We start from the raw sequence: 23,892 nt of genomic DNA, 5'->3' as shown, positions 1-23,892 counted from the left end.
TCCACTTCCCTTCTGCTTCCTTAAGGGTTCCATACAAGAAAAATAGTTTGGAGCAAAATGTGTGAGACCAAGTGTAACAAAAGGTTTATTTTTGGCTGAACTGTCCATACTGGAATATGTGGTGAACTGAACAGTATTCTTGGGAAGCAGATGGTTGAAAGGCTTTATTGTTCTTTGATGTTTCTCTACAGTTGTGAAAGGGGTGGGGGGGATGGGGATGGGGAAACATTTTTTTGCAAAAAAAAAATTCCATCAGTGAGGTTGCCTCTCGGAGAGCCTGTGGCATAATGTGGTCTTGTTCAAGCGGCACGCATGTGTCAAAGAGGGGAGTGCAAGGGGAGAAGGGGGAGAAAGAGAGAGATAGTGGATGAAAAAGAGAGAGAGAGATATTCAGACTGAATTCATTATTAGAGTCTCAAGGAGCACCAGGTAAAAAGGACTGCAGCTTTTTCCATTCAATATAAAAAATTCTAACATTATTCTGAACGTATTTCACTGGACCCAATGAAAGCGTATGCATCAGGACATCAGTTATTTTAATGCTACATTTGTGTCTTGCTGTTACCATAACAGTGAATTTCTTAATGAAATGATTCATAAAAAAAATGAGAGAACTTCCTGTTGAAAAAGCCCCTCCCACTTTTGGGTGTTCAATAGAATCAATTAATGGCAAGTTTATGATCTTGGTGATATGCAACTCTCTCCCTCTCAGTTAGTACCTCCTTCCACATTCACATCCGATGTCTAATCAACCTTCTCTCTCAAACACACAAACACACACACACACACACACACACACACACACACACCAGTCTGTCTAATGCAAAGAATGACAGTGAAAATGATCAGCGTGTGTGTTTGCACAGCAGTCTGGTTAAAATCACACCAGGTCATCAGCTGCGCTTTCCTAATGATGGCTCATTCTCAGTTAGTTTTCCAAAGGATTTAGGAGTATTGACATTTTTCTTTGGCACTTGCATGGCAAAAGGTCAGACTCAGGCTACAGCACCACATCTGGAATATATGAGGCCTGAGGTTATGCAGAGCGTCTCCAGAAGATCCCTCACAACAACTCTCTTCCTCAGCTCTGTCATTGTATTGGTTGAGCTTGAGGTTTTCCTTTTGTCTAGCTTGTATGTTCAGTGTAAAGCTCAGATTGAGTCTCTCAGATATAGTGGGGGATCATTTCTTTGAGCACAAAGAACTGGCAGAAGAATGGCTTGTCGGCTTTGCTTTTTAGAGCTTTAAATGGGGTGGTAAATGTTTTCTCAGCAGCGGGAATGCCTCAGCATCTTCATTACAGCATTTTAGACCTCCCTCAGATGAGTCCAGCCTTTTTTGACATAGCAGCCCTTTATTTTTGGCGGTTTCAGCATTCAGTTTTATGTGGTAGATGCCAAAGTCTACTCAAGTCCCAGAAGACACATATGGCACTGCTGGTAGATTCTGGATAATACCCAACGGCCAAACATGTGCCATACATTCACAATGAATCATGAAGAAACTCTTCTCAATGGTGCTTTCTAAGGTTTTGAGTTCTTCACTGAAGTTTCAGGGTGATCTGGGGTGAACAGTGTTTGTCTTTCATCTTGCTTCGTTAACCATAGTTAAACCGTTTGTTTAAGTTTACTTAACCCAGCTGTTGCTGAAGTGTCTTCAAAAGAGTTGAAGAGGGAATCTGGTATTTTACAAGGGTCAAATCTCATAGGAATGAAGACCAGAGATTTGAGTTTGGTCATATAGCCAAGTAAAACAGATTGAATTTCAGATATTGGCCTCTTTTTTGTGGTTGTGGGTCATAAAACAATGTTAAATTTGATGCACTCTTGATACAATAAAACATCATAAATATAAAGTATTTAGTAGTATTATAGTAGTATCCTAAATAAGATTTAAAAGTCCTAAAAGAGTCTTCAAATGTTGCTTGCATTTTTATTATTGTATATTAGTTATTATATTTCTAGATGTAAGAAACTTTTATTATTCTGTTGAAGTTTAATTTAAAAACATGGAAACAGAGAGTTTTTCAAAATTATTTGAAAGTATTATTATAAACAATGAATGCATTTCTCCTTATTTGTTTGTTAAATTTTTTTTTATATTTTTCTACAGCAGAACCTGTGGATGTCCTTAAAGTATTAGAATTTCCCACTGTCCCAGAAGGAGTAGAGAAAACTTCAGGATTCTGCACAAACCGAAGAGCATCACAGCCGGACACGGCCTACAAAATAGGCAAGACTGCCCAGATCAGTGCCCAAACCAAGCAGCTTTTCCCAGGTAAGCTGAACCCCATGAACATGTCTCCATATGCTGCCTATGTTTAGCTGGGTTTAAATGTGCCTTTTGTTGTGGTTGCCAAGGCTTTTGACAGCAGATGCCATCCCTGATTGTACAGGGCCATGTTTCACTCAGACGCTTGTATTGTTAAGCGACAGGAGAACTTAGCTGAAATCTCTTGACCACAGCATAGCTTATCTGCTGAGTTGCATGAACAGAAATGAACAGAAACTTTTAAAGCAATAGTTCACTCAAAAATGAAAATTCTGTCATTTACACACCCTCATGTCATTCCAAATTACTTAATTTATTTTGTGCAACGCAAAAGAAGATGTTTTGCAGAATGTCAAATCTGCTCTTTTATGTACAAATAAAAATGAATCAATGAACCAATCAAACCCCAATAAAAATACCCCATACAAAGTGTGTAACATATTCTAAGTCCTCTCAGTTTTTACGATAGGTTTGAGATGCATTATGTAATCGGAATGTGGTTATTATGTTGCAGATGTTTCTTTATATGGCGAGAAACAGATGCATGTTTATTAATGTATGTTAATATCTGTTCAGCCTATATAATGCCATATATCTGGTGTTTATTATCAAGTTAAATTAATTCCTTTATTTTATTTTTTAGTGGCACCCCTAGTCTTCCATTATGTTTCAACATTGCAATAAGCTGTTTGGATGGACTTCAAAAACCCAAGCCTTCAGTGAGCTTGTTTTCTGTCTGTGCTGTTTTCTAGATGGTGTGTTTCCTGAAGACTTTTCCATCCTAACCACCATCAAGCCCAAAGCTGGAATCCAGTCCTTCCTTTTGTCCATCTACAATGATAAAGGCGTCCAGCAACTAGGTGTGGAGGTGGGCCGCTCACCTGTCTTCCTGTACGAGGACCAGACAGGCAAGCCTGCCCCGGAGGATTACCCCCTGTTCCGCTCCCTCAACCTGGCCGACGGAAAGTAAGTCACAAAGCAGCCTTTTTTTAGGTTGTTTAGATCCATCCTCAGAGACAAAGACTGAGACTGACTCCAGACAGGGTCAGACAGAGGTCAGTCATCAGCAGGAAGTCATTTGTTGCCAGGCCCGAGTTTTACACTGTAGTCCTGAGGAAGGTAGTTTTGTTTTAGAGTCATTTCGGTTGAAGAGAGTTAACAAGTAGACAAAAGAGCCAGAGGAGATCTCACTGCAACTCTGGATTGATAGAATGAAGCAGACAGGGCCGTAGGCTATTTGACCTCGGCAGTGATCTTTCAGAGTACTGTTATTTTAGAAAGATGGAAAGTTGGATCCATTGGGGCAGATGCATGACCACAGAAATTAACCTCTTAGGTCACATCATCAGGAAGCTCTTACCAACATTAAGATATATTTGTAGAAGTCTGTTTTGTGTCTAAAAGTTAAAAAATAAAAAAAGGTAATTGTGAGAAATGTTCAAATAAGACAAAAAGTCACATTGTGAGATATAAAAGCACAGTAGCGAGAAAATCTGTCAAAATTTCAAGATAAAAAACACATAGTGAAATAATATCAATGTTATGAGTCATGAAGTCACAATTATGAGATAAAATCACATTATGAGATACAAAGTGGTGGGAAATAAAGTCACAATTACAAAAGAAATGGTCACATTTCGAGATATAAAGTCACAATTGTGAGAAATAGTCACAACTGAAAAAAATCACAATTACTTTTTTTTTTTAAACATGCTTCCTTAGATAGCAGTGATTGTATTAAAATGCACATTAAACATTTCAAATGTTCATTATTGTCCCGACACCCCTTCAGCCTTAATTTGACATCTTCAAATGCTAAAATTAATTGACAGCAATGGACGTGCTTTGTCTTGTAAGGTTTTAAGAGGCTTTATTGTTGGTATCGGTTCACTGGGGTGTTTTGCTGTAAAAACAGCAATATTTCTGTGAGGGATTATAGTGCTTATTTACGATTATAATGCTGATGAGGATTTCAGGTTAAATGCACCTTAACTGGGCTAATACTTTCATTCCAGTTCCCTCGTGCAGGAAGAATTACGTTTAAAAGTGGCTTTTTAAAAATCATTTGTGTAGCTAAATAGATTAGCTATCACCATTTTAATATAACTTTCATATGCTTTTGTGGTTTATCTTCCTTAGAGATATAAAAATTAAGGATAAATTGCTCTTATGGTTGCTCATAATGATGGCAGTGTGATCTTGTGTAAAGAATCTGAAAAGCATTTGTGTTAAATTATGTAAAATGTGTTGATCTCCCATATAGTATTATAATCGGAAAATGCTACAATGTGTAGCCGACGTAATTTATGTAAATTGCACATGAAAAGATGAATTATACCGCAGTATATCCTTAGGGAAAATGGGTCATTTTTAGTCTGAAAATGTGTGACTTTAAATCATTGCATTTGGCAAGTCCAGGTATTAACTAAAATTCTAGAATATTCCCATGATGTTTTAATGCTTAAAGGCATCAAGTACAATATTGTGGTTTTACACAGTCATCCATCTATCAATCATTCACATAATCGCTCTTAACTATGTAAATTGTATTCTGTAAGCAGAAAAATTATCCAGAAATGTTGGTCTCTAGACACAGTAAAGCTTGTGTTGGTTCAAGTTTGCCAAGTACTTTAAAGACACAAGCCAGAATAAAGGTTTTTCTTTCTAATAAAGTGGATTATGGAAAATTGATCACCCTTATGGGTGCCATTGATATGCCTTTGAAATCTCGCTGCGGCTTCTTACCGCAAACCCGTCCAACATTTCCCCTCCCCAGCTCAATGTTTTGACTCCACAGTTGAGTTTCTTTGCTGTACCTTCCTGACACACACTTTTTACAATGTTCATGGTGTCTGTCATGCTGAATAACTCACAGTGGGGATTTGGTCTAGAGTTTAATGAGTTTAATCCAGTGTTAAACAAGGCCAAAGTTTGAAGGCTGGAATGTAGTCCACTTAGGAATGTTATATCTCAAGAATGAAGCCAAATTGTCTAAGGTTTTAAAGTAAGGCTATCTCACGTGTGGTGCCCTTTAACCATTTGCAGGGTTTGTAATCACCTACACTTCCTGTTCATTGCAGGTGGCATCGTGTAGGCATCAGTGTTGAGAAGAAAACCGTTACCATCGTTGTTGACTGCAAGAAGAAGCTGACAAAGACTTTGGACAGGAGTGACCATGCTGGTATTGACACCAATGGTATAACCGTTTTTGGCACCAGGATCCTGGATGAGGAAGCGTTTGAGGTAAAGCTGTTTTCAAAGCGTTAATGCACTACACTAGCATCTCTCTGAAGGCCTGATGGTGTGAGCTGCTTGATCAAGTATAAATTGATGTGTTTAACAGTATTAGAACAACATCTGTTCAACATCTGAGAACAGGAGAGCAAACCAGAGTAAAATTTCTAATTAAGCTCCCGGGGTCTCCACATGCTTTGCCATTTAATGACAAATAAAGCATGGAGCAGAAATAAACAGCCCTGTAAATACAAAAAATAAATAAATAAAAATAATAATAATTGGATTGAGACTAAGATACGGTATTTCTCTTTGTTCATCTAGTGGATCAAATGGCTTTTCATACATGCAGACATCACACCTAAAGTATTTAACCCTTTTCAGCAAAAAATTCAGCACTTCAGCAAAATTTCAACCCAATCAGTTAAAGTGATAGTGAAAAATACAAATTCTGATAAATGAAAACATAATTTACTCCTATCAGTAAACTCTCATGTTGTTCCAATTTTATTTCTGTGGAACACAAAAGAAGATATTTTGAAGATTGTTGGAAACCGATTTCGGTTGCCATTGATTTCCATTGTATTTTTTGTCCATATAATGGAAGTCAATGGGAACAGAAACTGTTTGGCTAGCATTCTTTAAAATATCTTCTTTTATGTTCCACAGAACAAAGAAAGGTTTGGAACAACATGAAGGTGAGTAAATGATGACACAATTAAAATTTTTGGGTGGCGTATCCTTTTAAATACCTATTTTTCACTTGTATGACAGCAACAGTGTTCCTGCTGGAGAAAAAAAAAAGAAAAGGTAAAACCAGCCCATGTTGATTGGCTGGTCTTAGGTGGTTTAAGATGGTCCGGCTGGTCTTCCAGACTGACCAAGCTGGTGTTCAGCTTGTTTTGGCTGGTTATTCAGCTGGTCTCCCAGCCTCACCTGCTAAAGAAGTTGTCAAAACCCCTCTAAAACCAGCCTACTAAACCATCTTTTGACCAGGAAGGAAGACCAGCTAAAACCATCCATCCAGCTTAGGTTGGTTTCATTTTTTTTTTTTTTTTTCAGCAGCAGGATTATATTTACATTTTGAGTGTCCCAGCCTGCTATAATCATGCTAAATGTGTCGATTGCCTATTGAAACCACTGTTCAGAGTCTAAATTTGCAGTTTTGGCCTAATGTCAAAAACTTTGCAATTTCATAAGTTTCTGAGGGTTAAACCACTATATAGTTCAAACTATAAAATGAGAGGTTTTTGAGAGTTCATGGGATGCTATGTAAGCCTTTACATTGTTTGCCACAAGCTAGCTATTTGCTTTAGCATCCCATTCATTATTATAGTTCATTGAGAAAGATCTCCATGGCAACCTGTCGTAAGCATCTTTTTATGTAACATTGTGGTATGTAGAGTCATTGTTCACTTTAGCCTAATGCATCTTTGTGGTTAATTTCCACTTTAGCAATACATGAACTTTGATGTAAGTTGTTTTAAAGTCTATGAGTGTAAAATGTAACTTCTCCACATATCAAAGATGCAAAACTTCTTTAGATTTTACTAGTTTCAGAGATCATTTCCATAATGGCAAAGGTGAATATTTGTTCCTCTGGACATGAGCTTACTCAGGATAACACAGACAAGCCTTGTGTCACTGTTTACCTTTAAGTGGTCAAGTTTTCCCCTCGCTTCCTGTTATGAAGGCTTCTTTCACCTTGTAATTAAAGCTACTCAAAGCCAGAGGAGTCCTCTTCATGCACGGATTGCTCAGCTGAGGCCTTCATTTGACATGACTAATTCTGTAATTTCAGTAAAACTGCATCATCATACAATATACTTAGAGCCTGATTATATTTATCTGGTGGTTTAAGGATTTGAAAAATGTGTATAATTGAGCAAAATTTCCAAATCCATTTTATTTAATGAGCGGAAAGCATCAGGAAAAAAAAAGTGTAAACACTTACTTTCTTTTTGCCAATTGTCTTGCACTGTACAAAAACAAGATTTCCCTAGATGTGGCATATTTATTTCAGATGTGAACTCTGGGACAAGTATTAATTAGCAGACATGACAAATTACAGGTTTAAAGGAGAGTCAGCAGCCCTGCCATCACCTCGATTAGAGCAGAAAATTACTAATTAATGCAAATGATTAAAATATTTTCACAGTCATGACTGCATGTTATGATATTGTTATGATATGCTTAGCAACCTATTTCCACATTTTTAATCATATCAACACCTCTCATGTTAAGCTAAATGTAGGTTTGACTGTTTTTGGTGCAAACGTGCTTGCTGTTTTATAGTGTTATGTGTGCGTTTGTTCTCTTAAAAGTCATAGCTGAGGCTGTGTGGAATGTGCAGGGTCAAAAAGAGTTAAAGCTGTAAATAATGATGTACAATGGGCCGATTGACAGGTGATACTGAAATGCTTTGCTTCTTGGTAAGAAGGAGGGCTTGGGTGTGTGTTTACCCATGTAACAGAGAACTTTCTTAGTGGGGGATGGGAACGATGTCTTGTTACCCCATATTGCTTTACTTCTAATAGGGACTTCTTGTTGTTAGTATAGTGATGTAATATTTGATTGACCCTTAATTTTGTGCTGCTGTGAATCTGATGTTAATTGATTCCTCAAGTATGGCTTGATACCTTTTTTTTCTGTTCTATTCTATTCAGGGTTCGAATTACAAAGTGGCTTTCGGGGGAGCCCTATTTTCCGATCCTCCCTGACTGACTTTAACGCTTTTGGTGCATGTTAGGGCATTTAAAACAATAGGTTTACAGTAAACCTTTTGTTTACTTAGTAAACCATTTACTTTAAAATGCAAGCGTCAGTCAGTGTTGTCAGTGTTAGGGCAAACAGCTCTGTCCACGGTTCTGAATCAACCGCGCTTAGGCCTACATCATGCAAATCATGATAAAAAAACAGAATAACTCACATAACAATCATAAAAAAAATACATCAATATTAAATAGGATTAGGGCCAATCCTCACAAACGCACAGATCAAGTAAGTAATTCCATGATTCTTACCTTAAATCAGAAGTGACCACAGAGGCCTGGGGTCTTCTGTCTTTGCTTTCCGTCCTGTAACCCAGGATAGCAGCAACTTTTAGCGGCGGCGGCGGTATCACCGGCAAGCTAGTTGTTGCTGGTGCGCTGTCATCACTCCTCTTCGTTTGTTTTGTAAATCCAAATTGACTGAGGTTTGGCTGCTTTCTTTTTGACACTTGAACTTGAAGTTAAGCTAACATTCAAATACCAACTCAGTGAGAAGTTCAAGCGGTGACGTAAACATAGTAATTTCAGTGCAGCGCTGCCACGCATGGATGGTCAAAGCAGGAGACACAGCGGAAAATAGTGTTCGGAAATAGTAATGTAATGAGCGAATAAACACACAACATTGACACATTTTTAATATCATCATTTATTTCAGGAACCTTAATGTACAGAAAATCAAAATCAATATGCGACACAAAAAAATGGGCAGTGTTTTAGAGCTCCCCCTAAATGTCTCAAAGTAGGCTTTCAGGAGAGCCCAGGTCCTTTTCAGGGGAGCCGAGCTCCCCTTAGCTCCCCCGTAATTCGAACCCTGATTCTATTGATGATTTGGTGTTTATAGTGTTGTTTTACTATGTGAAGTACTAACCAATTCATATTTGATTTTGACAACTAGCATACCAATTTTAATACTCAATATTTTATATCTATGGAGCCCTGCACATGACAACAAGATATTGTGGGCACAAATTAAGAATCCCACAACTTATTAGTTGGTTCTCCCATGTTAATCATCACCATGATTTAACCAAAATGAGGAAACATGTTTCATTAATAAAGCATGGTCACAATTTAATAAATGTGGACAGAAATTCTTAACTTGTGGCCATGATCTCAACTTTTTTTTCTTCCACACATTGTAGGGGCTCTGTATATATTATTTAATATTTAAATATATTGGGCTTTTAAAGGCAATCAGATGTTAAGAGGGTTGTCAAAGGGTAATTTAGAAATGCTCTCATATATTTCACCTGACAGTTTTGGGAGTTTCATCCCAGTTTTTTTTTTTTTTTTTTACCTCTTGCTGTTTAAATCAACAGATAGATAGATAGATAGATAGATAGATAGATAGATAGATAGATAGATAGATAGATAGATAGATAGATAGATAGATAGATAGATAGATAGATAGATAGATAGATAGATAGATAGATAGATAGATAGATAGATAGAAAAGCTAAGAGGTATGACCAGTATTTAGATTGGGTGTGTCATTTGGGATTTGCGTGGTTGGAGAAACAGAGTTCTCTGTGTAAGAGTGTGGAGGCTATGACTGTTCCCACTGTATGGCTACTTCTGAAGTGTATTTTGGGAAATATGGCGGAAATACCTGGACAGACCTGTAGGAGCGACGTCTCTTACTAGCCCTGAATGAATCAACGCTTTGTAGGGCATGTAAAGAAGCCTTTGATTTTTGCTGAGTTTGAAAGTATACAATGTGCTATTTGCAGTATATTGGCCCACAAAAAGGATATATCATGACATAGCCTTTATTTTTTTAACCACACTTACATGTAGTTCCATGTCTCATTTCTGTCTCATAATGAACAGGGATCTTTCTTCAACCACCAGGGCTCTCCTACCAAATCAATTAAACCTACAAAAATGGTTGGCAAAAGGCATTTTCTTAATGAATTGTTGCACTCGGCGTTGACACACTTTGAATGACAGTTCAGAAACACATCCAGATTTTTTTCCTAAATGGCCAGGTTGCTATCTTAATTACTATAGTGTCTGTGAAGTGAGGAAGTAGCACTGACCACAGGTAATAGCATCTGGTGTGTTGCCTGGTCACTCGGTTACCTTGGGTACATCAAAGTTCACTGCTTCTTTTGTTTCGAATTTGGTGTTCGCCACCATTGGCTCTCTCCAGTTCTGTAATAAGAGCAGTTAAGTAAAATTAAATGACTGAGGAAAATTGACCAAATTCTCTCATGTTGTAAAGCTGAGGCATTATGGCGCTTAATAACAGGTATCCTATTGTGCTACGTTGCTATTTGAACAGTTTGCTGTATGCTCATGCTGGGGGTCTGCATCTTAAATAGTTTTTCACACACTGGGCCTTCAAGACAACAAACCTTTTTAGTACAAAGCTGAGATGTTTTCGAATGACTAACATTTAACTAGTTAAAATCGTAAAACCAATATACACAAAACTATTAAAAAAGATCTTGGTACATTATTGCATGGATATTCCATTACTTGGTTATTATTTATAATCAATCTAATTAATTCTTTAAAATAAAAATACCCTGCTAAGACAATAGAGATAGAAACCTGCTGTAAATTCCACATAAAACAAATTTTTAAGTTATCAAGCACAGTGGTTCTCAAATCCAGTCCTCACGCTTCAGCTGTTTGTTCTATTCAAACGTAAGTGCCCTGCGAAGTGGACCCACAGGATATTCCGCCATGATTCCAGTTCGAAGCGAACGTATATGTTCCATTCAAAGTGCACTGAAGTGTGTGAGACTTGAATTTAAATTGTATTTATTTACTGAGGTATATGATTTCACACTTGCCCGTGTGTAAAGATATTGTGCAGCGCAAATCCATGAATGAATGTTCTGAAGTGAAGTAAACTTCAACAGATTTACCCTGCTCAGGGAGTAGGAAACAATGAACACTGTGTAGGGACCATGTCAATGGGCACAGTTCTTGCACGGAGCTCACTTCTAACAGACCCAATACATTAAACAACTGTGGTAACAAGCAGAGAATATTTCACGAGGACTGAAATTGAGAACCGCTGATCTAGCAAACATATTTTGCAATAGCCTATACATTGCATGCCTGTGGAAGCTTGTTTACACTATGGGATAAAAACTAAGAAAGGCTTTTTTATTTTTAGATTTTTTAAAGTTTTTTTCCCTCACAATTCGGAGGAAAATAATTGCAGTGACCTTTTTTATGTTTTATTCCATGGCAGAAACAAGCTTTTTTACAAGTCAGATGTAATTGCATTACTGCAAATCATTGAGTGCGCTTGATTTTTCTGAATTATTTACTTAAGTCTATTTGAATTGATTCAGTGCTACTATTAGACCAGGATTTCATGCGTATCTTACTCCGAATAAGTTCTGCAGGGTCCAGGGAGTTGTTCAAGTTGCTTGGGTGACAAATGCGGTAATATCTGTCACTTTTATTCAGCCGTTGGCTTGATCTCCCTGTCTTTCCCTCTATCTTGGCACCAGACTGTAATGCCAAGCTTGGTTTTTGGGGCCAATCCTGGCTTTCATGGTCTGGTAAATGTACTGTATGTAACAGGGCAACAGGTGATCAATGAAAACATGGCTTGAAATTACATGATTGCAGCGACTGTAATGATATTGGTTATTTTTTTTAATGAAAGTGAATGAAAACTGAGGCTGTCAAGCCACAAAATTAAAAAAAAGGCACATAAAAGTGGCCTGAATGACTTGTGTGCTATGTGTGAAGGACAGGTTACAATGTAAGGTGACTGTAGTTTTCCAATGAAACCTGCTAAGACTGAATCATTGACTGAGTTGAACCTAAGAACTAGATTTGTAAGAACTAGAAACTACATTAAAGATTCATTGACTTGAAAGAGCAATCAACATTTCTTTTGTGAACTTTGATGAATTCAGATCTAGGGGGATGTCAAGATTTTAACTGAACAGCGACTTCAATTTCAGCCTTTCCTCACATAATGCCATCAGATGACTTAAGTCATTAATTTGAACCATTTGTTAATGTGAAGCTTGAAAATTTGAATCTATTATCAACCACCACCATATTAAAAAAAAAGAAGACATAATATCCAAAAAAAAACAACATTTTTACCACCAAATAATAAAAAAAATACACATATGGCGGTGGGGGGGTTACATTCTTTTAAATTGATTCTGTTTCCATAAATCAAATAATAAAAGTATAAAGGGTGGTATTTTGTAATAAGTAGGTCAGGCATCCTCTATTATGTGGGCACACCTGAGCATTTTGCTGTTTATACAGTTGAGTTTACAGAGAACAATTAAAAACAAAAAAAAAAAAAAAAAAAACACACAAATGCAACTAAAAACCCCAAGCCTTTTTTCCTTTTTTTTTTTTTTCGGGGTTGCCTTGCTGCTAAATCGCACAGTCTGTCTCTCTCTCTCTCTCTCTCTCTCTCTCTCTCTCTCTCTCTCTCTCTCTCTTTGTGACAGTGCCAAGGAAAGACCTCAGGTTCCAACACATCCCCCAGATCTACTTGTGGACTGTACTGTAAAAGTCATGCATGTTCCTCGTAACAGACCGGGGTCACTCTGAACCACCCCAGAAAGATCTGGATCTGCCAGTTACATCCCATTAAAGACACGTGGCCTAAAAATGCACAAATGTAATCACTTAAATCCAAACCTCATACAGTAAATGATGTCTTTTATCATCCAGTTGTTGATCATAATGCAGAATGAATGTATGCTATTGTTACTGAGGCAACAATTTCGAGAAACAGATTCCACTCATTTGGAAGAAAGACCATGCATGTGTTTTTTATAAATATGTGTTTAACGTGTTGTTGACCAGAAGGTTTTATGTATTGCTGCCTAAGCATTGTTTAGCAGGCAGCATTTTATATGAGAGGAAACTTCCTTTGTGTGTTTCTGTTACCAGGTGTTTCATGATGAAACACGTTTTATTTACCTGTGTATAAAGCAGCAATTTCCTGAACCATCTGACCTGCGTTCCTCGTTGTAAAAGTGGTTGGTGATTTGTTGTTTTGTTGCCTTGCCATTCCAACATTGCCTGTATTTCCTGCAGTAAAAGAGTGGTATTTTTTATGTTTTGACCAACCAGGATAAGATGGCTTTGTCGTTTTTTCATGCAGAAAATATATTACATAAATGTGTCTCAGTACTAATAACAGAGGTATTTTTTGGCACTTGTATCTCATGTATTTTCCTGTCATTCATCCCCTCAGGGTGATATCCAACAACTGCTGATTGTGGCCGACCCTAAAGCAGCTTACGACTACTGTGAACACTACAGCCCAGACTGTGACGTCCCCCACAAGGACACACTGCAAGCCCAGGATCCCGGGGAGGAGGTTAGTATAGACCTTTTGCTCTGACCAGCAGAGGAAATGGTCTTTCCTGCAGTATCCAGTAGACCAAATGTTTCTGGAAGTCTGGCACTTTGTTGATACATTTGACGCTACCAGTCAAATGATTGGACACACAGACTCTCATACTTTATTGTTGTTTTCTACAGATTTGAAAAATATACAAATCGTAAAAACTATGAAATAACACTCAAATACAGGAATTATGTAGTGGCTAAACATGTTACAAATCAAAACTGCATTTTAAATTAAAATTATACTTTGGCGCATTATTATTATTATTATTATTTGTTTATTTGTTTATTTATTATTTAACAAATAAAAGAAACAACACAACAGTCAGGAATGGTCATTATGGAAGGAATTTTTCTCCCATCCTTCATAGATAATAGATAAAAGAATCATATAATATAATATAATATAATTTACACTATAGTTCAAACATTTGGGGTTAGTAAGATTTTTTTTATGTTTTTGAAGGTCTTTTATGCTCACTAAGGCTGCATTTATTTGCTCAAAAATACAGTAAAAACTATGTTTCACTATGTAACAGTGAAATATTATTACTATTAAAACAGCTTTTCTGTTTGATTATTTTTTATTTTTTTATGTATTTTATTCCTGTGGTGCAAAGCTGAATTTTCTGCATTATTATTCCAGTCTTCAATGTCACAAGATTCTTTAGGTTCAAGAAACATTTCTTATTATCAATGTTGAAAACAGTTGTTCTGTTTTATATTTTTGTGGAAACCAGGATTTTTCAGGACACTTTGATGATTAGAAAGTTCAAAAGAACAGTATTTATTCAAAATCGTTTTTTTTTTTTTTTTTTGTAAAAATGTAAAAGTCTTTACTGTAACTTTTGACCAATTTAATGCATCCTTGGTGAATAAAAGTATTATTTTCTTTCAAAAACATTTACTGACTGAAATCTTTGAATGGTAGTGTACATAAAAACATGTCAACAGGTCAAAGGTCAGCCACACCTTGCCACTTCTGACCTCTGTGATGACTCCTGTAAACACAGGCGCCACATGCAAGTCATTTTAACCCGTTATATCCTGCTGAAACAGGGAGAGGGTCGTTTCCTGTATGTGAGAAATCAATAACCTTTTTTCTCGCATCTTGACTCGGCGAGCGTGTGTGATATGCTCTGCTCATAAATCACCCTTGACATGGCTGAATGGTGTCCTACTCAACGCTGAGTGATCACCAGCCATGGAAGAGGGCCAGATCATCAGCTCAGTGGCTGTTTTATGAGCTCTTACGCAGTATGAGGATTAACATATACTTGTGTTTGATAGATGAAGCCCTGGAGAGCCAGACTCAATGGCTTTATCATCCTTCCTGCTGTCTAACAGCCGTTATTTGTAGTGAAGGAATAGAAACAGAGAAGCTGTTACATAAACTTTAGCAAAAAGCATAAATCCATTCATTAAAACGTGTCATATTTGATGAATGCGTATATAAACTGACTTTTTTATTAATATTAACCTAATTTTAATATTATTATTAACTTAATATTCAAAACTTAACATCTATACAATGTATGATGCCAATTATACATTTTGTATGAACATTTTTTGTGTGTATAAAATCCCTTGTCCCAGCACAAGTTTTTTTATAGCTAATAGGACTGTGAAATGTGTTAGAAATAATAAAATCAAATAGACTGGACTCTTTCTATAGATCTAAGCCTTTAATCAGCCTTTGCTTTAGAAGGCAGATGGGGTTTTACACACAAATAAAGATGAGAACGGAATAAAAAGGGGGGTTGGGTTAATAAAGCTGCCTAATTCATCTGCACTGTATGAAAACCAGCTATACAGTAAATCTAACCATCAAAGTATGTAATGCACCTAGGGGTAGATTACATTCTACATGAAGTTTGTATGCTTTGCTAACCTCTCTCATCCTCTCCCTGTGTGCAGTACACAACTGCTGTTGAATACGGTGATTTATATGATTATTATGAGGGAGCGACCCCCACAGCGACAGATGAATATTCTGAGCCGCAGGTAAATGCAAGAAACGGGTGATGTGTTTGTTTTGTCAATCATGGGGTGGCCCCGCCCCCTTTCCTTGACCTGTATAAATTACATAGGCAAAAGTATGTGGCGTGGGCTTTGTCTGGGCCAGTCAATTCTTCCGATCCGTTTTCATAGAGGTGTCCTGTGATACCTAGCTAACACTTTGGTACGCCCTATACTACTGAAAATGTTTGTTTAAGGAGATTATATGGTTGTATGCTAGCTTTTAAGCACCTGTTAGTTAGCTTAAATAGCCAGACCCATAAATTACTGTAGCAGTTCCCATACTTTTGCCCATGTAGTGTATATTTGTGTGTGTCCATGTTGGTAAACTCAATGTCTAGTGTGACTATACTGGGTTTAATAATGATATTCTCTGAACTTAGGAGTCAAATGGTAGCCGTTTTTTCAAACATAGATTGCTTTGTTTAGTTTTAGGATAACCGCTCTTGGAAGCAAGCATGAAAGCTTTTGAAAGATAGTGAATAGCAAGTTATCCTGAATTTACCTAAGAAAGCCATGTTTAAAAAAAATGAGGACTTATTTATATCCTAACACAGATATTTTGATGTGTTGTGTCTTTTTCCTTTCACCATAACCTTTTTCCAGAGAGTGAAACGTAGTGTCTCCATGAAAACGAAGAGGACGAGAAAGTCCCCTAAATCTTTTTCCAAACCCTATAAGTACCAGGAGCAAAAACAGGCTAAAAAGTTAGCCCCTAAGAAGAATGGATACCGGTCACCGCCACCAAGAAATCTCATTCTAGGGGTAATAGTACAAGTGTAGCTCATGTCAGAACCCATCAAGATCTCTCTTTCGCTGAGGGTGATCTTTGATAGTCTGAGTGTGCGTCCGCCCCCTTTCACTAGGTGCCGTCCTCGTGGATCCAGCCTGTAACGCTTGTGGAACTTCTCGAACTGTGTTAATTCCTCCTTTCTGATCTTCTTCCTCTTTTCTTCTCACTATGAAACTGCTATAGCCTAACAATGTAGATGGGGAGTACTATACAGACAGTGCACTTGACTACGGAACAGTAGATGCTTCCAAAACTCAGTCTCCTGTCGCAACCACTGGACCAAACCAGGTAATCATTTGATTATATACTATGATGGTAGGGCAACTAAAATGTGGGACAGAAATGGGAAAAATCCAGGAGCACGTATGACGAGGAAGTATTTGATATGAAATGACAAAACAAAACAATTCATGGCAATTGTTCTGTTTATTGACTCTGGGACTGTCACTGCAAGGGAACTGTTTTATCCAACAGCATAAAGCTGATATTCACCATAAAACTGCCAAGTTCTAAAGTTAGCCAATCCATTTCCTGTGATGCTTTCCGGTCTGAAACTTTGGACATGTCTTGAATATCAAGTAGATATTTTTAGTGGACTGTCATGCAGTTGGTTTTCAGCTTTCTGTTGTGGATATCAGTGATATTTAAGGCAATTTATGAATGTCTATCCATCCTATCTATATTTAAAGCAGTGAATTGATCCCACAGCTGAGTCAAAACTATATATGTTTGTATTTTGGGCCGGAGTTTTGGAATTGGTTGTTTAAATGTTGACTGGTTGCCCATTTTCTAGCCCTAACTATCACTGAGAAGATAACACGTCCCATTCCAAACAGTTCCCTCAGTAAGTGACCCAAAGATGAGGATCTCTGATAAAGAAACTTAGCGCTTGCTGTAGTCTGGTTGAATAGTTCTGGCACTAGTTAGCAGAACTATATTCTATCATAGACTTCTAGGTGTAATTATTAAATATGTAAATATAATGCTTTTTTATAATTAAGTTAACACTTTATCTGTCCCCCAAAATTTGAACACACATTTATAAAAGATACTTATTTTCATATAACAGCATTTCTATGAAATCAGAACTGTTTTCTATCATTCTTAACCACATGTGTCTTTATAAATTCACATTGCTTTTTATATCTATCCATTACTGTAACTTGTATAATGTTTGATTTACTTAACCAGATTTAATTTGTGCCTTACATTCTCATCTCACCAATTACTCCAAATCCTTGTATCCAATCCAAATCATCTGATATATTTCCACTGAATGGGACAAAGAAGTGTTACCTTGTTGCTGCCCAAAATTGACGTGTTATTCTTAATAAATATATCTCATGCAATTCATTTTGCTCCTGCTTTGCATTAGATACAGTAGTATTTGCTTTAACTGCTTAAACTAACATCCATCTTCCCTCGGTTGCTTGAACTCCCTTCCTCCTGGCCACATTGCTTGGGTATAATAAGGCTGTGGAAGAGGAAGTCTTCAGTGATTATGTCACTGAAACATCCCAGGATGGTCTGGATCAGAGCGCTGTCCCGGAGGCCGCACTGCCCAGCGGCACTGCCGACCCCACCGGAGTGGACACCTATGACTTTAAGGAGTATGATCTTAAGGAATATGATGTGACTGGGCTTGACAAAAATCAATATGAGTATGGGGTGTACGATGAGTTTGGCAATGTGGCTCCAAACCCTACATCTGCTTACGAGGACAGTTTTGGGCCAGGGGTTGCCGCAGAAAAAGACATCGCTGAAACAGAAGTGACGTCGGACGTAAGTATTGACCCCCCAAACGAGGATGACGTCCAGCACTCGGACTGTTGGATATGGGAATCTAGCATGCATTGTTGGCTTTGTTGTACACTATTTCGCATGGGGTTCATTCATTTTTTTTGTTTGGTGCATTGGTTTATACTAATCTTTCTCTACTGGATGTGATTAGCATGTTTTGAAACATACAGACTACTGCACTTCTTCCTCTTGTGCGTACTGGTCTTCTCTCCCTTCTGTCTCTGTACATTATAGATCATCTCTCTGACTGTCAGCACCTTATCTCCCATATTGCCCCGGGATACAGTAATTCTGCCCCGGGATACACTCTCATATTGCCCCGGGATACAGTAATTACCCCATACCACAGACCCAGCTGTCTGTTCAGACACACCTTTCTCCACCTCCTCCCCCTTAAGAAGCTCATACTTCCCCTCCGTTTAAACAATCCAGCACCTGTATCTTACAGGTCACATGAGCAAAGGTTTGACGGCATCAGATCCTGTCCATTACACTGCAAGTTACACACTTTCCATCTTGTTAATCTCAGAGAGATTAACGTCATTTATGAATTTAGGATCACACTTTAGTTTGGGGACCAAATTTCACTGTTAACTAACTATTAACTATGACTTTTGTTGCTAATTTGCTGCCTATTAATAGTTAGTAAGTTAGTTGTTAAAAGTTTATGAATGGGGTTGGATTCAGGGATCTAAAATATGGTACAGTATAAAGAGATCTGGAATAATGCTTTAACAAGCAAGTACTAATAAACAGCCAATATGCTAGTAATATGCATGCTAATAAGCAACCAGTTAATAGTGAGAATTGGTCCTTAAAATTAAGTGTTACCAAATTTAGCATCTTTTTTTAACACTTTTTATATTCACATGTAGTTTTACACCACATACACTTAGCACTCTGCACCAACATTAACCCTATCTATCTATCTATCTATCTATCTATCTATCTATCTATCTATCTATCTATCTATCTATCTATCTATCTATCTATCTATCTATCTATCTATCTATCTACATTATCTATAGTTCTATCATTTGATCTGTCTAACGTCTGCTGTATGTTTGCAGTTGGGTGGCGGTGCTGTTCTGGGTCTGAAGGGAGAAAAAGGAGAACCTGCAGTGATTGAGCCGGTGAGTGAAAAGCGAATTCTGTGCCTTCATCGCCTTATGCATTCATCACCAAACAATATTGAGATAAGTTTCTAAATATTAATTTATTAATTTGATGCTGTAATTTGTTCTGGTCAGTTTGTTTTATTCTGGTTTTGTTGTGATTCGTAGGGAATGCTGATTGAAGGACCTGCTGGAACACCTGGACCTGCTGTAAGTTACAGTACCTGCATTTTTGCTCGCATCAGTAATTGGGTGATCATTGTGCTCTGGTCTGTCTGTTTACTCTGTTTATTTTCTTTTTGTCTTTAGGGTCTTCCAGGTCCTCCAGGTTTACAAGGCCCCCCTGGTTCAGCTGGAGATCCTGGTGACAGGGTAAAAACTTGTTCCAGTCTCTGACTCCATGCTATGTTTACTTATGCCAACCACAGGTATTTTCAGAACATAAACCAGGTTTAGTTAATGTTTAGGTCTTAATCTTTCTTTTGTCATGTTTTGTTTTACAGAAATTTAATTTGTCGCTGAAAAAAAAATCAACAGTGATTAAGTAGGAAATTATGCATGTTAAATGAAATCTGTGATAAACATAATGACACACAGATTATCTCCTATCAGGCATGAGAAAAACTTGTGTGCTGGAGACTAAGCAAGAAAGGCTTAGAAAAACAGTCTGGCTGTAGTAAACTGCAAGAACGGATGAAAATGTGTCAGTAAACAAAACATTATGCTAATTTATTCTTAACAGGGTCATGGCAGATTTCTGACACTGAGGGCACATTTACACCCTCTCTAACACATTTAGTTTTCAAGTCTGAAACCCTGAGTTGCTTTATTTAGAAACATAGATTAAAGAAAGTTCCCAGTCAAAGCATGTTACCAGTAATTCAAGTTACTTCAGAATGAGCAGTCATTGTTCAGTAGGCAATTTGGACAAAATTTCTGATTAAATGCAGCATGTTACTCTCAATCTTATTTCTGTATGCAAAATACACACATTGCTCAAAAAAAAACAAAAAAATTATATATATATATATATATATATATATATATATATATATATATATATATATATATATATATATATATATATATATATATATTCTGCCTTAAACTATTTGAGTATAATTATCATTAGAAATTCACAAACCAACTCCAAGGTCTGTCTGGAGTTCTGATATTAGGTTTGTATTCCGGGTATTACATCTACATAAAAACACTCTCTAACAGAAACAGCACACACACAAGAATGCAAATGAAGAAACTAAATAACTCGTTTGCATCAGAATACAGTTCATTTTATCAGTGGAAATGAATAAAACACCATTAAAATACAAGACCGCTAAACCACTAAAGGCAATGAAATGCATATCAATAAAATGTGGGATCTTGAGTACTTTCTGTTAATGATTTTGTGAAACTAAGACCTGTACACTTCAGGATGACATTTAATATTGTTTATTAGTGTTATTTAACATCTGCCCAAGCTAAACTTGTAGCAAAAGTGAAACAGTGGGATAGTTTGTTGTGACTGGACTTGGTGGAGACAACAGGGAACCGTCTGGACAGGGATATGAAGTGTCATTTAGGCAAAAGTAATGGTTACACAGTAATATCCCCCAGTGCTCATAAGCTGGAAAATGAAAACAATCAGTATCTTTAAAATGGACAACTTCACTAAAGGGTAATGGAAGTGAGGGGGTCTCTCTATCTCTGTTCAACCACCCTGCCTCTCTCATTCCTGTCTTGGCATTCTCTTACCTGTGTGTTGTCAAGTCAAGAAGTGTCAAATTACTGATTTATCCCTTCTCTCTTTCTCTCCCGCTCATCCTGCTTCCTCAGGGTCCTCCCGGCCGTGCTGGTCTTCCCGGAGCGGATGGCTTGCCAGGCCCACCTGGTACTATGCTGATGCTGCCAGTAAGACCCCTAAACCCACCAAATATTTTTCCAAATCTCTCCAGCTTATGCTGCACAACTTTTGATACATGTATTGCAGCGATAATAAATACATGAAAACAATAAAAAAAAAACAACAAACAATATAAGAATAAAAAAACTAAAAAAGCACTAAAAACAATAAAAACAATCAAAATAATAAATGTATTTTTTTTTAAAGAAATATATATATATATATATATATATATATATATATATATATATATATATATATATATATATATATATATATATATATATAAAAGTTGAAAATCACGGAAATAGATGATATATAAAACAAAAAAATAATGACTATATTCTTCACTAGTTCAGTAGTTTTTAAAAGTTTGGAAAACATCTAAATCCTAATTAAATATTAATAACGCTGTGTTTCATATTTGACTGAATTAGTTTTAACAGTATGTTATAATGTGAAGTATTATACGTACTGATTCATAAATGAAAATAATGACTGCAAACTTCAAAGCATATTATTCTTTAGTAGTTTGCAAAAGTATTGAAAACTACCTAAATCCCAATTAAATATTTCAAATGTTGCTTTTTATAGTTGATTCGTTTTTAAAATATTGTATTTATAGTATTCTATGCTTATTAGAAATTATGGTGTTGTACCGAATAAGCATACATACATAAATAATGGCTGCATACTTCACTTCTTTACAGTATATTGTAGTTTAGTATTTTTCAAAAGTATTTAAATATTCATAGTATTTATTTTTGTTTTTAATTAACTTGTACAGTTGTAGTGTATAGTATGATATAATATGAAATGTTGTAATAAGGATGCATACACTATATGAAAAAAATAACTGCATGGTTCGCTTCTTTAGGGCATATTGTTGTTTAGTAAATTGCAAAAGTATTTGCTTTTCGTGATTGATTAACTTAGTATTTACAGTAAAGCATACTGTAGTGTTTTATGTGATACAAAAATGAAATAATGACTGCATATTTAACTTCTTTACAGCATATTGTGTGGTACAGCATATTTGAAAACGGTCTAAATCCTAATGAAATATACATAATATTGCGTGTCACATTTGATTTACTTAGTATTTACAGTATAGCATTGTATAGTACAGTATGAAGTGTTATACTTAATGAGAATACAAATATGAAAAATAATGACTGCATGTTTAGTAGTTACTAAGTAGTTACTATAAGTACTATCTAAATCCTAATTAAATAGTCAGAATATTGCTTTTCATGTTTGACTGACTCAATATTTATAGTGTGGTGTATGATAGTATGATGTTTTTCTAAATGTAAATGATAATAATGAATACTCTGTTCATGTTTGACAGTTCCGTTTTGGCGGTGATGGGGAAAAGGGTCCAGTGGTGTCGGCTCAGGAAGCCCAGGCTCAGGCCATTCTTTCTCAGGCCAGGGTGAGTATGAGAAGTAAAGGGCCAAATGGCCCTCGAGCTTCTCCCAGCTGTTTGCTGAGGGGGAGGTGGGGGACTCTTGACTGTTTGTAGGTCAGAGGGTGGGGAGGGGATTTGCTCTGGCCTTGTTTGCGCTAAAACAAGAGTGAAACAGAGCAGCACAGGCTGCTTTAACTCATGTGGAGAGACTAGTTAAAAATACTAGCAAGGTTCACGACCCGCAGTAGTGTGACCCGACAGGTGCCACAGATCAGTGCTCAGATCTGTCCTTGACAAATGCAGACACCGCCCCACCTCCTCTGGCTGAAGAGAGTAGATGTCCACCAGTTATTGTATATGTTTGATGATTTTTGTGGTGATTTTGATTCTTTGGTTTGCTTTTGCAGCTCGCCATGAGAGGTCCACCAGGTCCAATGGGTCTCACTGGAAGATCTGGCCCAGTGGTGAGTTTCAGTGACCCCAAGACCTCTGCAAAAGTCTTAAGTCTTAAGTCACTGGGGTATATTTTTAGCAATAGCCAAAAAAAAAACATTATATGGGTCAAAATTATTGATTTTTCCTTTACGCCAAAAATTATTAGGATATTAAGTAAAGATCATGTTCCATGAAGATATTTTGTAAATTTCCTACCATAAATATATCAAAACTTAATTTTTGATAAGTTATATGCATTGCTAAGAATTCATTTGGACAACTTCAAAGGCAATTTTCTCAGTATTTAGATTTTTTTGCACCCTCAGATTCCAGATTTTCAAATAGTTGTATCTCAATATCAAATATTGTCTGATCCTACTAAACCATACATCAATGGAAAGCTTATTTATTTAGATTTCGGATGATGTATAAATCTCAATTTCAAAAAATTGACACATAAGACTGGTTTGTGGTCCAGGGTCATATATATACAAAATTTTAAAAACCCAGATTATCCCACCGACAGTCCTCTGTGAGAGGACACTTATTGGGCTCCAAGGTGTTTGCATAATATTGTTGTTGAGAGGCCAGGTCAGAATTATTACGTAGCTATAGTTAACTGAAGCTAAAACTAAAAAACATTTTTGTTGCCTAAAGTAAAATAAAATGAACATTAACTTTAAAAAAGTTCTAAAATGACACTAGACCAGGTAACTAGATAAATTAACTTAATTGTTTGCGCTAACCATACCTTTTGAAACATGATGGGCCAGTGAACTCATGCC

At 36.7% G+C, this 23,892-nt stretch overlaps 1 protein-coding gene across 6 annotated transcripts in view; it reads left to right on the top strand.

Annotated features, from left to right (window-relative positions):
- Positions 1-23,892, top strand: part of LOC109091962 (collagen alpha-1(XI) chain-like) — a 67,442-nt gene that overhangs the window by 2,637 nt on the left and 40,913 nt on the right. The window contains exons 2-14 of one of the 6 annotated variants that reach the window (XM_042714534.1): positions 2,113-2,277; positions 3,024-3,237; positions 5,352-5,514; positions 13,477-13,602; positions 15,549-15,635; positions 16,627-16,731; positions 17,917-18,225; positions 19,314-19,376; positions 19,527-19,568; positions 19,668-19,730; positions 21,195-21,269; positions 22,613-22,696; positions 23,080-23,136. In XM_042714534.1, the coding sequence (XP_042570468.1) occupies positions 2,113-2,277; positions 3,024-3,237; positions 5,352-5,514; positions 13,477-13,602; positions 15,549-15,635; positions 16,627-16,731; positions 17,917-18,225; positions 19,314-19,376; positions 19,527-19,568; positions 19,668-19,730; positions 21,195-21,269; positions 22,613-22,696; positions 23,080-23,136 (1,553 nt within the window). Of the gene's footprint in view, positions 1-2,112; positions 2,278-3,023; positions 3,238-5,351; positions 5,515-13,476; positions 13,603-15,548; positions 15,636-16,256; positions 16,416-16,626; positions 16,732-17,916; positions 18,226-19,313; positions 19,377-19,526; positions 19,569-19,667; positions 19,731-21,194; positions 21,270-22,612; positions 22,697-23,079; positions 23,137-23,892 lie in introns of all 6 variants that reach the window. The other 5 variants (XM_042714536.1, XM_042714535.1, XM_042714537.1 and 2 more) reach the window with 5 other exon arrangements.

Source organism: Cyprinus carpio, chromosome A24 (genome assembly GCF_018340385.1).
Source record: "Cyprinus carpio isolate SPL01 chromosome A24, ASM1834038v1, whole genome shotgun sequence".
NCBI lineage: Eukaryota > Metazoa > Chordata > Actinopteri > Cypriniformes > Cyprinidae > Cyprinus > Cyprinus carpio.
This window is presented reverse-complemented; position numbering and strand designations above follow the sequence as displayed.